At 51.3% G+C, this 17,450-nt stretch overlaps 1 protein-coding gene across 1 annotated transcript in view; it reads right to left on the bottom strand.

The window, feature by feature from the left end:
• Positions 1–17,450, bottom strand: part of PODXL2 (podocalyxin like 2) — a 32,672-nt gene that overhangs the window by 10,207 nt on the left and 5,015 nt on the right. Inside the window, exons 2-4 of the mRNA XM_082768503.1 lie at positions 12,602–12,895; positions 4,449–5,344; positions 3,324–3,398 (exon numbers count right to left, since the gene is read on the bottom strand). Of these exons, the coding sequence (XP_082624629.1) occupies positions 3,324–3,398; positions 4,449–5,344; positions 12,602–12,895 (1,265 nt within the window). The remainder of the gene's footprint in view (positions 1–3,323; positions 3,399–4,448; positions 5,345–12,601; positions 12,896–17,450) is intronic.

Here is a 17,450-nt window from a genome sequence, read left to right as displayed (position 1 = left end):
CCACCAGCTACTAGGAAGAAAATTAATTCTGTGCTAACTGAAACCAGGACATCTATCCACCCCTTATTCCATACCATTTATGTCATGCTCAGGTTACACTCTTTTCCATACATTCTAATTAGTCACCTATAGTAATCATGGTAGTGATAACATACAGTATAATATACTATTTAACATGGTGCAATTCAGTTCATGGGCTATTCTCACCCAGTATTAAATCTCCTTGAGGTACACACCGGACCTCTCCGTTCTTTTGCATCACCCACCAAGTATATCCAGGTCCCTGAGCGAAAACAATTCCACGAATAGGTTTGCCTTTTCCTGAGGCAGGAGTAGCCCAGACTGTTTTACCCAGCATATTTTTTACATGCACTACAGGAACTTTATCCCCATCTACAGTACGTAACAGGTTTGATTGGGCAGGTCCAGCTCGGTTGGTAGATCCCCTAGTATTGACTAACCAGGTGGCCTTTGCCAAATGCGTATCCCAGTTTTTGAACGTCCCAGCGCCCATTGCTTTCAAGGTAGTCTTTAACAGGCCATTGTATCGTTCAACTTTCCCGGAGGCTGGTGCATGATAGGGGATGTGATACACCCATTCAATACCATGTTCTTTGGCCCAAGTGTCTATAAGGTTGTTTCGGAAGTGAGTCCCATTGTCTGATTCTATTCTTTCTGGGGTGCCATGTCGCCATAGGACTTGCTTTTCAAGGCCCAGGATGGTGTTCCGGGCGGTAGCATGAGGCACAGGATATGTTTCCAGCCATCCGGTGGTTGCTTCCACCATTGTAAGTACGTGGCGCTTGCCATTGCGAGTTTGAGGGAGTGTGATGTAATCAATCTGCCAGGCCTCTCCATATTTATATTTCAGCCATCGTCCTCCATACCAAAGAGGCTTTGACCGTTTGGCTTGCTTGATTGCAGCACATGTTTCACAGTCATGAATAACCTGTGCTATAGCGTCCATGGTCAAGTCCACCCCTCGATCACGAGCCCATCTGTATGTTGCATCTCTACCTTGATGGCCTGAGGTGTCATGGGCCCATCGGGCTATAAATAATTCACCTTTATGCTGCCAATCCAGGTCCACCTGAGCTACTTCAATCTTAGCAGCCTGATCCACCTGCTGGTTGTTTTGATGTTCTTCAGTAGCCCGATTCTTGGGCACATGAGCATCTACGTGGCGTACTTTCACAGCCAGGTTCTCTACCCGAGCAGCAATATCTTGCCACAATGCAGCAGCCCAGATAGGTTTGCCCCTACGCTGCCAGTTGTTTTGCTTCCATTGCTGTAACCATCCCCACAGGGCATTTGCTACCATCCATGAATCGGTGTAGAGATAGAGAACTGGCCATTTTTCTCGTTCAGCAATGTCTAAAGCCAGCTGAATGGCTTTCACTTCTGCAAACTGACTCGATTCACCTTCTCCCTCAGCAGCTTCTGCAACTCGTCGCGTAGGACTCCATACAGCAGCCTTCCATCTCCGATGCTTCCCCACAATACGACAGGACCCATCAGTGAACAGGGCATATTTCTTTTCATTCTCTGGCAACTGGTTGTACAGTGGGGCTTCTTCAGCACGACCCACCTCCTCCTCTGATGATATCCCAAAGTATTTGCCTTCTGGCCAGTCCATGATCACTTCCAATATTCCTGGGCGACTGGGGTTTCCTATTCGAGCCCGCTGAGTAATCAGTGCAACCCACTTGCTCCATGTAGCATCAGTTGCATGATGCGTAGAGGGGACCCTTCCCTTGAACATCCAGCCTAGTACCGGTAATCGGGGTGCTAGGAGGAGCTGCGCTTCAGTACCGACCACCTCCGAAGCAGATCGAACTCCTTCATATGCTGCCAATATCTCCTTTTTTTCAAGCATTCTGCCAGTTTTTGAGGATTTTGCCATTGTTCAGGGGTGAATTTCCAACACACTGGGGGTGCCAACTGCTCTAGATGCCTGCCCATATCCATCCATACTCCCTGCCACCCACAACTATACTGCCTCCGGGCAGATCTCCGGATGAGCTTCATAAGTAGTTGTTTAACTTTAAGCAGAATCTGAAGTGCATTCATGAGGCAGAACAACAAGACTATGGTATTCTGAGTATTCCAGAAATATTCAATATCTTGGAGAGCTATTGTGACAAGCTCAGGGGATAAGAGGGTGGTGAAGGAGGAAGGCAGAGTGACCCAGGAGGATACAGGGGTGGTGAAGGAGAAAGGGAGAGTAAGCAAGTAAGGAAAAATATCCTCCCCTTTCCCCTCCACAGATTGACTCTCTAATGGAGAAAAACAATAGGTATAATTGCTAATAGTTCCCAAGATGCTGTTTCCAAAGTACAGAGTCCACGATGTTACTGAGTATAAATACCAAGTTAGAGTCATGACCAGATATCTTATCGTCTCATAAGCCATTGCTATAACACTTAGTACCATAATGGTCTGAAACCAGGGCCCGGAGAGGAGAAACAACACTACAGAGAGCAAATACGGAAAATAATGTACTATAATACTCAATTTGGAAAACAGGCGCAGCAGAGTTGTGATTAAAGCAATCAGCATCATGACAAGTGACTATTAAGCAGGTCTAATCCTTCCACCAATTTTAGTTTAACACACTCTGATCAGATCTGCCGTTATCTCAACCTTTCGGGCCCCACGTTGGGCGCCAAAAAGACTGTCGTGGTTTAACCCGACCGGCAGCTAAACACCACGCAGCCGTTCGCTCACCCTCCCCCCTCCCTCTCTGGGACGGGGGAGAGAAATGGAAAGTGAAGCCCGTGAGTTGAGATAAAGACAGTTTAATAAGACAGGAAAAAAAATAACAAAAATAATAATAACAATAATAATAATGATGATACAATGGTGATAATACGAAAGTAATAATAGTATGTACAAACAAGTGATGCACAATGCAATTGCTCACCACCCGCTGACCGATGCCCAGCCTAACCCCGAGCAGTCCGGCCCCCTCCCCCCGGCTAGCCACCCCTATATATTGTTTAGCATGACGTCAGATGGTATGGAATACCCCTTTGGCTAGTTTGGGTCACCTGTCCTGGGTCTGTCCCCTCCCAGCTCTTACTGCACCCCCCAGCCTGCCCGTTGGCAGGACAGAGCAAAGGCTGAGATGTCCTTGGCTTAGTATAAGCACTGCTCTGCAACAATTAAAGCATCGGGGTGTTATCAGCACTCTTCTCATTCTAAGCCAAAACACAGCATTCCACCAGCTACTAGGAAGAAAATTAATTCTGTGCTAACTGAAACCAGGACAACCTCTCAGCACCGTTCCTCCCATGCCAGCAAGTCTCCGCGGACTGACTTACACAGTCAATGTTATCCGACATATTCAGGATGATGTAGTTTTTCCCCGCAAGGTTGCTCCAGTCTTTGCAGATCACCTGGAAAGACAAGACGTAAAGACAGCTGGGTTTGCATAGCGAATGCAGCTCTTCTGCTGAAAGCACGGGGTACACACGGGGCTGCGCCATGCCCCAGAGAAATGCTTCTCAGAGGAAGGATCTGTACTCCCTTTGCACTTCGGAGGATTCACCCTTCCATTTGTAATGCGGGACACTGGCTGCTTTCATTGCAGTGCTAGCACATGCTGCACAAGGCTACTGTGCCAGCTTCCCACAGCCCAGCTTACCTTCCCCTCATATCTAGAGCCTAGCATGAGTTGAGAACTCGATGCAGAGCTCTCTAGCATGCAGCCTTATTGTATATGTGATCAATTCTTAACACAAAACCTAACCAGGAGCCCCTGGAGAGCTTAAACTGGTGAGTGAGAGCAGTTCTTTGCAGCCTGGGCAGGAAGCACAGAAGGACTGAGTCACTCACTCAGGGTCCCAAGTACTTTGGGGGCAGAAAGAAAAATTAAAAGCTTTCCCTGGTGCTTTTTCCACCAACCTGCTCGTCCTAGCTATCCTGCCTTTACCAGCTGCCCGTTTGCTGGATTCAGGAGCTGTACTTCACCTCACGCCTCCTCACCCACGGGCTCTCCTAGGCTACCATCCTCACAGCTCGCTCTGCCCTGCTCCACCTGCTCTGCATCTGGTGACTGCACCAGGCAGCAGCCACAAAAATAGCACTTCCTTCTCACTCCCTTGCCAGAAATCCTTGGGGCCGTTTTTGTCCTGACACTTCCAATAATGAAGTCTGAGAAAACAAGGAGCTCTCGCTGCCACGTGTGCCCCAGAGGGAAGGTGTTTATTAGAAGCAGGATTTTTCAGGAGGGAAGATGTGAGGGGGGCTGGGCTTTCCCCAAGGACCACAGGTTCCTTAAGGAGTGCTGTGAGAAACCCTCCAAAATTCAGTTTGGGCTGGGTTGGATGAGCAGGAAAAGCTACTTCCACCGGTCAGACTTAGGGGGCTGGTATGGGTAAGGGATTAAACACCCTGCCAAATATCTCCAGTGCAACCTCCCATCCTCTGCCCCCTCCCAGCGCTACCTGTGCTGAATCCCAGGGCAGTTCTGTCGGCAGCAGGGCCATGCGGGCGTCCCCAGCCTGCGGTGACAAGCTCCCCTCTGCTGTCACAGCCTCTGTGGCTGACTCGGTGTCATTCCAGACAGGATCCTGCACAGGCTCCTCTGCCCTGTCCCACGGAGCCGCAGGGGAAGCGGGGTGCTGCTCACCACCAGAATGAGTCTGGGTGTCTATGGAGCTGCCACCAGGAGAGGGTGTCCAAACGGGTGTTTCTGCTGGCTGCTCAAGCTCAGTCAGCACTGTGGGCTCCAGCATCTCCCACCCCACCGTTGTCTCCAAGAACTCCTCTCGGGCTGAATGTTCTTCCCCACCAGCCTCCACCGTGGGCTCTGCGAGCTCTGCTCTTGCAGTAGTCACAGTCTGCTCGGAATATGCTCCCCCGACAGCCCACGTGTCTCCATCTGTCACCTCAAAGGGCTCTTCCGAAATACCAGGAGACCTTGCAGCAGCAGTAGAAGGAACAGAGGACACTGGCAGGAGACTCGGCCCCATGCTGCTCCCAAGGTCTAAGCCAGGAGGAGCGGAGTCCTCTTCTTGCCCTCCCACAGCTGCCTCAGTCACAACACCTGGGCGGGCAGAAGCTGTAGAAAACACGACGGAGAACAAGGATTCCTCTTGGCCCGCTGGTTCAGAAGATGTAACCTCTGGCCCGGAGGTCTGAAGGCTCTCCACTCCTCCTCTCGAGTGGTCTATAGGGAGCAGCCCCTCCTCTTCCTCCAGCGTGCTGGAGAAAGGCGTGTGCAAGTCAGGCTCTACAAACTCTGCCGGCGGATGGACAGTAGCTGCTTCCCAGTTGTCTTTTACCTGCGTCCCGTTCCCTTTTGGCAGGGCCTTCTGAGAGGCAGCAGGAAAGCTGTAGTCTAAAAAGAGATCCAAGAGACTTCGTGTCACACGCTAAGTACCTGTGAACTCCGAACAACAGAGAATTGTCCCCACTGCACATGGCTGGCCACAGATGGGATCAAACAGCAGAGATTCTGCCACTGAAAAGAACAATCCCACCTGGTAAGTGCAGCGCACTGGGAAATGCACGGTATGCTCCTGGACTCACCCAGCTCCCTGCCCCATCCCAGTGAACCCCACTTTCCCTAGGGAAGATTCATACCTTCATTCTCCTCACTCCTTTCTGCCCTGAAGGTGTTGTCACAGACCCGCTAGCCACGAGGGCTGCAAATAGCAGCTTTGACACCCAGCGCTCTCTCAGGTGAGGTTATGAGTGTTAGGAATGAGGCTGGGACCCAGGGATTCATTCTGCGTGGGTTTTAGAAAGATACTGGGCTGTAAGAGCCATCAGACATGAGCTCAATGGGAAATACTAGGGAAGAGAACAACAGCACAGCAAACCACGTCCTTCTCCCTGGCATGCTGAGGTTACGCCACCAAACCCTGAATCAACCTGGGCACCTCTGAAATGCAGAACCTCAGTTTGTATAGTGCTTCACAGAAGAAAAGTGATCCCACAGATATCTGCACCATGAGATTCCCATGTCGTTAAGGAGCAGTTTTGCTGCAGGGATACACAAGTCAGAAACAGGAGCTGAATAAAACTCCCTTCCCTCCAACTTCAGCCCTGAGTTGTTCTGTGGCTTTGACCATGAACACAACGGATATGGCTAGGTAAATGTAGATGCTGAAGGAGAAGAAACACCTCACAAATGTAAGGTTATAGCATGCAGTGGAAGCCCAATGAGAAGTGGTTGAAGAATAAGGAGAGTACCCATAAGATCAGGCACATTAAGCTGGAAGCCAGAGTTCCAGCAGGCACAGATCAGCCTTGAGAAACTGTGCACCTGAGTAGCTCCGTTTCCAATCACCTTTCTCCCCAAGATGAGCACAGCATGCATTCTGAGAAAGAGCAGGGAGAGGATTCCTGTGCTCTCGCAGGGCTCTGCTGCTGCAGGGACACTCGGGGTTTGCACCGAAAACCCCAGCCTCAGCAGGAACCCTGCCCGCCCTGATGTGCTGGGGGCGAAGTGAGAGATGCTGGTTTCGTCCTCTAACACAAGGCCCTGTCAGATGAGGCATTATTTTAAGGGATCAGTGATCCAGTGTGCCATCTCCCTTGCCTGAAGACATTGGAAGCTATTCTTGACTCCTCTGCACCTCCTCCCAGCAGGAAGAGAGCACGAACTGGCAGATGGGCACAGAATAAAAACAAACGGGGCAAAAGCAGCGTGAGGTTTGCCCCACAGGAGCTGGGAACACTCCTACCTTGTCAGCTGGCCCCTGAAGCCACGGATCCGACCTTTCCTTAAGGTGCTGTCACAGCTCAGCTGGCTCCTGAGAGGGGAAGCCCCGTGTGGTGCAGCCGTGCTGCCCTTTCACAAATGAGATCTACAGGAGCCCACAGCCCTGCCGCCTCTGCCATCTCTGCTGGGTGACGGAAGCCCAGGAGAGCCGATTCCACTCTCCAGCAGGCTTCTGTCTCACAAGGCAGCTGAAAACCAAAACCCCAACTGCTTCTCTGGGGCAACAAACCAGCGAGGTGGAAGCAGACACAGGAGCCCTCACACTCGCTGCGAATTGATTTAACATTCCCACTTGCCACCAGCCTTTCTGCTGTCCCCTGTGCTAGGCTGGGAGCATCCTCCTCCTGTCTGCTTCACTGAGAGCCCGCTGATTGTAACCTTAACTCCTCTCACATCTCGCAAGGACCGCTAGTAGCTGCTCGCCTTGCAGCTGAGATCAGCAGGAGGTTGCAGTACGAGAGGAACTTGTGGCCACACGCAGAGATAGCGCACACCACACACCCCTACAAACCACCAACAAAAGCAGCCAAGCCACAGCGGACCAGCCCTCTCCCAGAGGGACACAGCTCAGGGGAATTGCCCACAGGACTCTCAGCATCTTCAGCCCCGGAGCCCAGCAGAGATGGCCCAGAGGAGCGCAGCAGGCAGCCCCACCTCTGGGTCACATCCTGTGCCAGCGTCCCTGCCACACCAGCCCCCTGGGAGCCCGTCTCACCGATATGAAATTCCACACCTCCACCTCACCTCCGGGCCACCGCAGCCCCCTTCGTGCTTCCTACCACGGCAGGATTACGTTGCAGCATCCAGCTGCCTTCCTCCCCCCAAACCTCCCTGATTTTCCCCTTCCGGGCCCTCCAAAGACCCCCAGGATCACCCCTTCCCTCAGAAACCATCTGGCACAGCCCCCCTGCCCTCTGCAGCTCCCAGCAGACCCGGGGCTGGGTCACAGATTCGTTTCCTCTGCCTGGGGAGATGATTTGCCCTGGGAGAGGCGAACATGAGCTCCAAAGCTCTGTGAAGCCACCATTGAGGTGGCGTCCTGCTTCTCCTGAAATCGATCCCAAAACTTCCCCTGACACCAGCTGGGCCAGGGCCTGGCTCTTTGCCAGAGCCCGATTCCCCAGCCAGACATTTAATTCATTACACTTCTGCTTCCCCTTCGTTCCGAAGAGCCAGGCTCCATTATTGCCCTGCGAGGTCCCCTAACCTGCATTTGCCACTATGAACTGTTTAAAGCAACCGAGACAGCTCAGAAAAAGGGCGAGCCTCATCGTTTTTAGTGCGCATAACCTGGCCATAAGGTCTTTATCGGATTAAGCTGGGAGATCGCGTTAACCAGTGATTGAATTACTGATAACTAGACGGCGCTGTAATAAAGACAAGAACATTCCTGGGCTTCCATCACGACACAGCTCGAAGCACAAGGTGTGTTTTACCTGCTGCTTCCTACGCAGCCAGTTCTGCCGTGGTACCTGCTTGCTGTCGTACCGTGCAGAGCAGCCAGGCTTGTTGCAAAAAGGCGTGCTACACCCGCCTGGAATCGCAGGGGGATAACAAGGAGGCAAAATGCAATTACTGGGAGCGGAGCTGAAACAGTTGGGGTTAATATCCTTATCTGCCAGAAGAGGGGGGAGAAGTCACTGGCTGCCACTCCAAGACAAGTCCAAAGAAATCACAGCTAAAAGAGACCCAGGGCAGCAAAGCTTTTACCTCTCCTTATGCCTGGAAGTTGCTTCAGGTGGAGACTGGGAACTTTACAGCACTACAGCTGTTCCCAACGAGACCCACACCTTTCTTCTGCTCCGTGCCTGATCTGCAATAAGGCTGGAATAAGCCGCCCTCCCCTGACCATGGAGTCGCTCAGGGATATCTGCACCAAAATAACATTACGCAGAGAGAAACCCTGTTAGTCACAGGTCAGCCTTGGCAAGCAATGGCTTGGTGCAGGCAGCTCGTCCCTGGGCAGCTCACCCAGCGCGTCAGCGTACGGAAAAGCAGGGCATAAACAGGAGGCATCTCGGGAGCGGAGCTCAGGCAGGGGGCTGCTCAGTGCTAAGCTTCTTACGGAGACAGCCTTTACCAGGTGCTTCATTTCATTAAGGCTTCGTTGAAGATGGTATTAACAACTGCAGCTTTGCTGTCAGTCTGGATGAAGAGGCAGCAGATTTCAGTAAGGCTGGGAGAGACTGGGATCTCTCTGGCCAGAGGCACATAATTCATCACAGAAAGAAGTGAATCTCACTATCAGAGACGAGTTGAGAGTGGAAGAGATTTTATCCCTTTAGTTCGTTGGAAAACTTATTTTTCTTTGGACACAGTGCTTCTAGCTCGTCTGCCCTGCTATTCTTTATCCTAGCACTCATGGAAATCCCTGCTACTAATTACTATGAATAATTAAAAGATTACCTTTTTTTTTTCCTCCTCCGAAGTGCTGCACGCCACCCTGGTGAATCACCAGCTGTAAGAGTGTATTTGATAGCTCCCAGCACAGTCACACCATGGGCTTCAAATGCACAACCAGGAGCTGGAAGTGCAGGCTCTGGCTGTAAGGAAGCGAGCCTGCTGCCAGCCCACTGCCAGGCTGGCAAGTTTTTGGGAGCCCACACTTCCCACCGGTTAATAATTAGGCTGCCAAATTCTAGAGCCTTCATTGGAAGCAGAACGTTTTGGGCACTGTGTTCTGACGGAGAACGCAAACCAGGGAGCACCCCAGGATGGATGTGACAGCACACAACGCCTTTACAAGAAACCAGGGACTGGAAGGAACCTGAAGTCCTGATGACTCCTATTTTCTACCCCTAAAGCCAGAAGAGATGGTGCATTTTTTTCCCCCAGAAATCCAGCATGATAGTAGAAAACACTACAGATGGAAGCCTCCAGGAAAAACAAGATGGGAAAGGTGGAAAGGAAGGCCAGAAAAGCCTGAGGCAAGGTCCACCACGTCTTTAGGGTTGATCTGCGACTTGGGGCAATTAGATAACAAAGGCGAAGTAAAGCAGGCAAACCCAAACTACAACCTGAGCAGCTTCTGGATTTCCTGGAAGCCTGAGGGCTGTGGGATGCAGAAGCAGCAGGTTCACAGCTCCTCTGACCTGCCTTTTGGCTGAAGTACCAGTTATCCACTGCTTTTTTCCGTAAGGATATGGCATCCATTTTCCCAACAGACTAATTCTGTCTTTTCCAGATGCACCTCTACTGGGTAGCAGCTGCACAAGAAGAGCAAAGCCAGGAGGTAGCGATGGGTTAGCACACGTGCACATGTGCACTTCTGTGTCTGCTCTGACAGAAAAAGACAAATCTCAGGGTCCTTCCACGGGCTGAGGTTCACTGATGTCAGTAGAGATTTACCCTTCTGTAGCATACATCAGCAAAAGCGTGTTATTCAAGAGAATCAGAGCCTCAGGCTGAGCTGTGCTCTGCCAGTGGGAGTTCGTTCTCACTTTCTAATGGACTAACAGGTGGCTGTAGATGCCACATGTTTTCCAGAAATATTTTTAAAGGATGTTTGAGTGCACTTTAAAAAAAAAAGAGCAGCAGCTGCAGATTGTTATTACTTTTTATCTCTCTCAGTCTCAAAGTCACACAAAGGCAGAGCAGTCTCCCCACACAGACTTCAGAAGGACAGAGAAAAGGAGAGATGAATAATACCAGTTTGAAATCTCAGGAGATCTGGCCTATCTGCAGCAAGACCACCACTTCCAGGCCCAGCATCTTTACAGCAAACAGGGAAGGAAGCCAGCGCTCCATGTCTCCTTTCAGAGCAGTAATTTTTCTCTCTCCGGTAGTACAACAATCCTGTTTTGTGCCTTGATTGATACAGGGCCTCAAATCTGTGCCCGGGGCAGATATATCAGCTATGCCAGGCTACACTTCACTGTCATTCTGAGAGAAATCCTACTTAAGGAGAACTTACAGTATACATTCTTTTTCTTTTTTTTTTTTTTTTAATAGCAGCTGTTTGAAACTGTTTAATGGATTTATAGGTTGAAAATAACCTAACAGATGTCATTACACAGCTCCACAAGGTATCACATGGCATCTGTCACACATGCAGAACACAAGAACCATTGGCTGTGTGTCCCTCTCATGCGCAGGCTTTGCATGACAGGAGAAGGCTGCCCAATTTAGGGATGCTATTACAATATCCTTTATAGTAAAATGACACACAGCAGGTTTCTAATTAAATTTTAAGTAGAAATGTGCTCCCAGCTCCTGAATAATTCAAACTGTTCTATTAACCAAGGTTCTGAAATGCCACTGAGACATGAGCTGTGGACATAGCAATGGCCAGGGGAAAAAAAAAAAAAAAAAAACAGCGCTTGGACGCACTGAGGCACTGGGCAGTGGATCGGGCAGGGTATGTGTAAAGGACAGCTGAAAGAACACATCTGTTCGTGTAGGAAAGCACTGCAGGCGAGAACGGAAGGAGAGACGAGCATGTTCTGCATACAAATGGGGCGAGGCACGTGCAAGAGGCAAGGCTGGGTTTGGTACCCGGCGCGTCTCGCTCTCAATGCACAAGCACACGCTGTTCTCCAAGTCACGTCCAGATCTGGGAGTACACGCAGGTGCCTGCTGGCACACCAATAAAAGCGCCGCTGAGCACGCTGCCAGCTCGTGAGAGCGACTAAGCCAGAGCATGTCCCAAGGATGCACTGGTGGGAACATCCCCCGCGAGCATCGCTGCAGAGGAAGCATCTGCACGGCTTCCCCACGGCCAGCCCTGCAAGTGCCCTGGGGCCGCACAAGAGCAGGGCACGGGAGTGTGTCTGGAGGAGCTGAAGGGCAATGAAGTGAGCAGAGGGCTTCAGAGACCTCAGTTGGGATCGTCCTTGTCCTCCAGAGCACGGCCTGGGCCCCAGCAGGCAGCCCAAGGCACAGCGCTGCCAGTCGGGGCACTGCAGCAGACCCCGGCCCTGGGGGAGCACAGCTCTTCCTAAGGTCAGACGTGGGTGTGAAGGTGAGACCAAAACAAGACTCCTGCCTTCTAACTCCAGACCTGAGTCAGACCTGCTGGGAGGGAGGCAGCGATACTGGAGAAGGGAGGAGGGAGAAGGCTGAAGGCCTGGCCACTGGGTAATGTTTAATACATGCCCCAAATGACACTTAAGAGCAGGAGTATGCAAAATAATCTCCTAAATTACTGGAAACCCTGCAGAGATTCCTTCCTCCCATCCCTCGCCAAGAACACCTCAAAGCCAACAAGGGACTCAGAGGGGAGACCACTGAGGGGACCAAGGCTCAAAAACATCCGCGGAGGAAAGCAAGCAGAAATACTGAAAGCTCAGCACAGCCTTGGACTCTCCAGGGAGCAGGCAGGACAGCAATGGGGCAGAGCTGCCCAAGGGAAAAAACCCGTTGTCTACTGCTGGGCCAAATCCCCACTGAAGTCACAGGGTGAGGAATACAAGATTTGGCCCAGGGGATCCAGCTGCAAGTCAAACCCTCAGATGGCCTTGATCTCTGAGCCAGGGTCTTGAGACCTTCAGATCGTAATTAATTGATGGCAATGGAAAGAAGAGAGAGAGAAAAGAGAATAAAAGGGAGAAGGAGTGAAAGAGAAAGAAGGGCATGAGGCAAATGGGAAACTAGGTGGATGCAATGCTTTTCCCCCCCCCCCCCCAGCTCAGGGAACCTTATAGCAGCTCAGGAATAAAGGCTCAGCTGTAACTTGATTTCTAAAGCCTGTGCTTGCTCAGGGTTCACTGGGGACACATCAGGCACTGAGGTGAGAAAATAGAGCTGACGTTTAATCTCAACCCCTCTTAGCAAGAGTTGTGTCAAAGCAGGAAAACAGATCCCTGCATCCCTTCGCCTCCCCGAAGCCCTGGTGGAAAGGAGAGGAAGAACAAGGTAAAAATAGCCTACCTGTTGCTTGTCCCAGGTCCAAGCTGGAGTCGTTGAGCTCTCCCCCATCTTCCCAGAAGTACTGCGGGGGCTGTAAGATCTTGGACTCCTCGTTCTCCTCGCTGGTAAAGCCTGATCCTGGGGCAGCATGCAGAGAGCCAGGGATGAGATCAGGCTCGGTGGCCTCAGGGCTGGTTTGCTCGTGGGAATTCACGGCCTCCAGATGGGACATCATGGCAAACTCCAGCAGGGAGGTTGAAGTGAGGCCATCAGTGGTCGATTCCTCCGAGGAGGCAAGGCAGAGGCACAAAGTCCCTGTGCAGAGGCAACAAACCCACATCAGAGAGGACTGGCAAGCAGCAGGCCGGTCTCCAGACAACCTGCTCCTGCCAAAGCAACCTGCCTTGGGGTAACCTGCCCCTCACATGGGCTGCGTTCAGCTGACAAGGAAAATCGGGCTCTCTGGGGAAACATTCACAGCCAGACAGAGGAGCATTCACAGCCCCGAGGAGCTGCTGCCAAGCAGCCGCTCAGCCCCAGGCATTCCCTTCAATGGGGCAGTGATGGGGCAGCCTTTTGGGGGCTTTTTGCCCCCCCCCCGAAAGGACAAGGTGCCTTGTGAGTCACCCATCCTGGAGAGGAGGTGGAAAGGCTCATACTGACAGCATAAAACCCTGGCTCTGCGGAGTCAATGCCAGTTTTTCTATTCCACTGTCACCCAGCCAAGATTTCGCCCCAGTGTTCCCAACACGCAGCTGTATTCTATACAGGGGGATTGATTTAAACCAAAATTATTTAAATCATCAATATTAATCAGGTTTTAAATCCGAAGGCTGGAAATCTATTTTTAAGCCATTGATCTGAACTTCATTTTGCATTCGCATCTTTTGTTTTCCTGAGGGCAGGCTGACTGCCACAGGTAAGAATTAAATCCAACTAACAGCAAACGCTACCTAACGCCGAGCAGGGATGCAGGTGGCATTTTTCACGTTTGTTTGAACAATTATATACTTTGGTATTTCCATTTTGCATATTAGGAAGTTTGACTGACACTCCTCGATTCCTAGATGAGCCTTTAATTGTGATTTGTGTCAAGGTGCATTCACATGCATATTGAACTGCCATCAAAATGCAGGCAAACAGCATCTGGAACGTGGCTTTATTCAACCGATAAAAACCACAATAAGCACGGGGACATCAAGAAAAAATACATCTACCAAAACACACTTTGCATTTAAAGCATTTTTCTTAAGCAAGCAAAGTAGTTAATTTGGGTGAGCTGAGGGCTTCCTAGCCCTCTGTTCTTCAGCGCATTAAAACGAGAAGATCTCATCCTCTCACAGCTGATTTTTATTTGTAGATTAAAAGAAAAAAAAAAAAAAAGAACAAGTTTTCCTGCTTTCTCAGCTTATACTCGTCTTTTTTTCAGTTTTTAATGAACTAGTCACTGAACTGAACTAATTGAATATGCTGAAATAAAGACTAATTTGGTATCTTGCTTTGATAACTGATTTTCTAGACTGGAGAAGTGCAGCAGATCTACTCCATCTGGAGTTCAGTAAAATATCAGATGATGTGCCCCACACCGAAGTACAAGAGAAGCAAGAAAAGACAGCAATTAGTTGATAAACTGTCAGGCAACCGTAAGGCATTGGCTACAGAAAAACCGACAGGGGCTTGTGCTGGAGGGAGGCTATTAGTAGAAATCCTCAAGGTCTGTCCTTGGACCTGGTGGTGTTTAACATTTTCCTAAGTGACCTTGGCTCAAAAAATTAATAGCAAGATAATGAAATTAGCCAAGGAAACAAAGCTAGGAGACATCCTCACTACAAAGAAAGACTGCAGATAAAGCCAGGTGATGCCGAGGACGGAAATAACAGAAATATTACAAAAAGGGACACTGCAAAGTGGTTAAGTCACCACCTTGGGAAATAGCACCAAACATTCTCCGCTATAAGATAGGAAACCATCTGTTAGAAACGTCTTAAGAGAAGCTCCTGTGTCAGAAGTGTCTCCGAGATATCACTGGAATGCACATGTGAAAATGCTTGCAAAGTCCTGAAGCATTAGAAACAGAGATTTTACAAAGCACTGCTGAGACATCACCTGGATGCCGCACGCAGATTTGGGTACACGTGGCCTGGAATGATTCAGGCAGAGCTCAATCTGCCTGCAGGCAAGGGCACAGCCTGGGCGACCTCCCAAGGTTCCTTCCCACCACCACGTCCAGAAGGACAAATTCAAATCAATGCAAGTGCCAAGATGAGTTACGGCTGGCTCCCATGCTTTCACTGAAAACATTGGCTTCTTAGCACAGAAAAACGTTTAGGACTTTCTGCTCGCTTGCCAGGCTGGTTACCAGCCCTGCCTGGGAAGGCTGGAAGCCCAGAAATGCAATTCTTGAGCCTTGTGCGTGCTCTGACCTTCTCCGCCTACCTCTGCTCTTCTCTGAACTGAGCAAAACCCAACATTGGCTACTCTTTCCCATACACACTTGAGTCAGGCTTCTGCACTCCCCAGCCTCGATTGTTTTGCTCTATTGATCCAAGGCAAGAACCGGCTGAGGCCAGCGCAGCGGCAAAAAGCAAACGGCAAAAGAGCACGAGGGGGGCAGGAGGAGGCTGCTGCAGCATCACGGAGCCGACCGAGGCACCCCAGGGGGCAGGCCAGCTCCCTGGGAGCCACACACAGTAAAATCCACAGCTGGAAATGAGAGATTGGACACCTCTTGTGCAGGAGTGGGCTGGTCAGAGAGACCTGGCCAGCTGTCGTGCCACTGACTGAGTGGTGCTCACCAGGCTCCGAAGCGCTGCTGCCCAGATTGGGCTTCCCCAGCCTGCCACAGGAGAGCTGGAGCATCTGCAGCAGTAACGGGGCACTGCTGAGCCCTGAGCAGCTGAATTGGGGACAGCGCTCGTCTTGAGGAGCTTACAGCTTGAGGAAACGTGACAGAGCAGCAAGGGGTGCAAAGGGAACGTTATCCTCCAAGTTATCCAGAAAAAGGGGAGCAGGAGGATGGGGAAAGACTACAGCAGAGGTCCAAGGAGATGTGGAAAATGTGGCGTAGTTGGGAGTAAAACCGCCTGGATCCTACTTATGCACAGCCCAGGTCCCCCTGCCAGCTGGGCAAAGCCTCACCACACAGCCCTGCGCCAGCTCCAGGGATGGCTCAAGCTTCTCGCTTCTACTCCCCGAGTCACACACAGCCTGTGCTGCCTCCAGGCCCAACAGCCCCACAACAGACATCTCGTGGCAGACCAGGGAGCTAATCCCAGCCCTGCAGGAAGCTCAGGTCCTGGGACTTCGCTTACCCTCATGTAACTCTGAAGTGTTTACCCCGTTAAAACCCCTTAAGCTGCATTATCTTGTTTACTGGCATGCTCTGCTCTCCCCAGCCCAAGATAAAACTACACCGCCTCATCCCTGAGAGGGAGGCATTAATAGACACGGCCCGAGCAAGGCGGGTTTCTCCAGGAGTGGATGTGGGGCAGGACACCAGCCTGGGGCTGACCCACAGGCAAGAGGTGCAGAGGTCAGCCTGGGGGAACTCGCTGCCCCAGCACCAGCCCAAACGTCACAAGGCACCTTCTGCAGACAGCACCCTGACACTGCTTCAAACCTTCAGCACCTGCAGCAGCACCGACCCAAAGGCTTGGGGTGCCAAACACAGATTTGTCACTTCCCCCTCTCTCTTCCAAGCATCTGATAAAGGAGCTCAATGCAGCTGTCAACTCAGAGGCAAAGAAAGAATCAAAGCCCGAGCTGAGCTGGGAGGCCGGGGAGCACAGCTGAGAAACCCAACCCAAGGAATCAGCAGCTCGCCGTCTTCCTCCTCCTAGGATGGGGAACAGGGATCAGGCGACTTCCAGTAGCCATCAGTCTCCAGCCTGGTATTTTAGAAGGCAAATCAAACGGTAGGAAAAAAAGAAACGCAAATAAAACCCTACGAGTGGAGATGGGAGGGAGCAGGGAACGGAGCCAGGGCTCGCCAGCTGCTTCAATGGGGCGTTTGTCTCTCGTTTCTATTTTTGCGGCACCTCTGCGTAACCTGGAGGAGATGAGGCTCTGCATGCTAAAGAGGGCAGCCAGCCTTCGGGGAAACAGCAGGGATGTGAGCATGGGAGGCAACACCAGCCCCAGCTCAGAGCACAGGGGAAGTGGGAGAGGTAAGCGGCGCGGGGAGAGGGAACAAAGGCAGGGAGCATGCGGCAGGAACAGCGCCGGAGCTCCCGCTCTGGCTGCGAGCTCTCGAGCTCTCCAGCTGGCAGCACCCACAAACGTGACACGTGGAGGGAACACCGACCTTGCTGAAGAGGCTTCACCTCCACGAGGAGCGGAACGGGGCAGTTCCAACAACAGGGAGCACTGGTGTTACCTTGCCACAGCCGCTGGAGAAGCACCAGCCCGGCAGACACACACGTTTGGGAGTTTGCTGGTCGCTGATCCCACCGGCGCCTCGGAAAATGGCTTCAGCTCACAGCAGTGGAGCTTGCTCTGCTCAGCTCAGCAGAGGATGCGACATAAGAGCCCGAAAAGGCAGATGGAGGAGTTTTGCTCAATAGCAGAAAAAAAAAAAATCCGAGGAAAGAACATCTGCCGCCTATCTCCCAAACTGCTGGGAATAAAAGGAGATTCACATTTGTGCTCAACTCTAGGAGAACCCTAAAGCGTTTTCTACCTTAGCCAACCAAGAACCACTTCGTCCTGTTGCCACAAGGCAAGCCACCTCTCCACGGGATGGGGCAGCTGCTTGAAAGCTCCCAACTGGCCTATTGAGCAGGACTAGCAGGGAAAGAGGAAATCAGTCATTTCTGGATCCAGCTGAAATGAGAGGAGGGACTTGGGGACGTGAAATGGAATCTGGCTACGA

This window comes from Aythya marila (assembly GCF_965140915.1).
Source record: "Aythya marila genome assembly, chromosome: 10".
Taxonomy (NCBI): domain Eukaryota; kingdom Metazoa; phylum Chordata; class Aves; order Anseriformes; family Anatidae; genus Aythya; species Aythya marila.
Note: the sequence above shows the minus strand (reverse complement) of the source record. Positions and strands in the feature narration are given on the sequence as shown.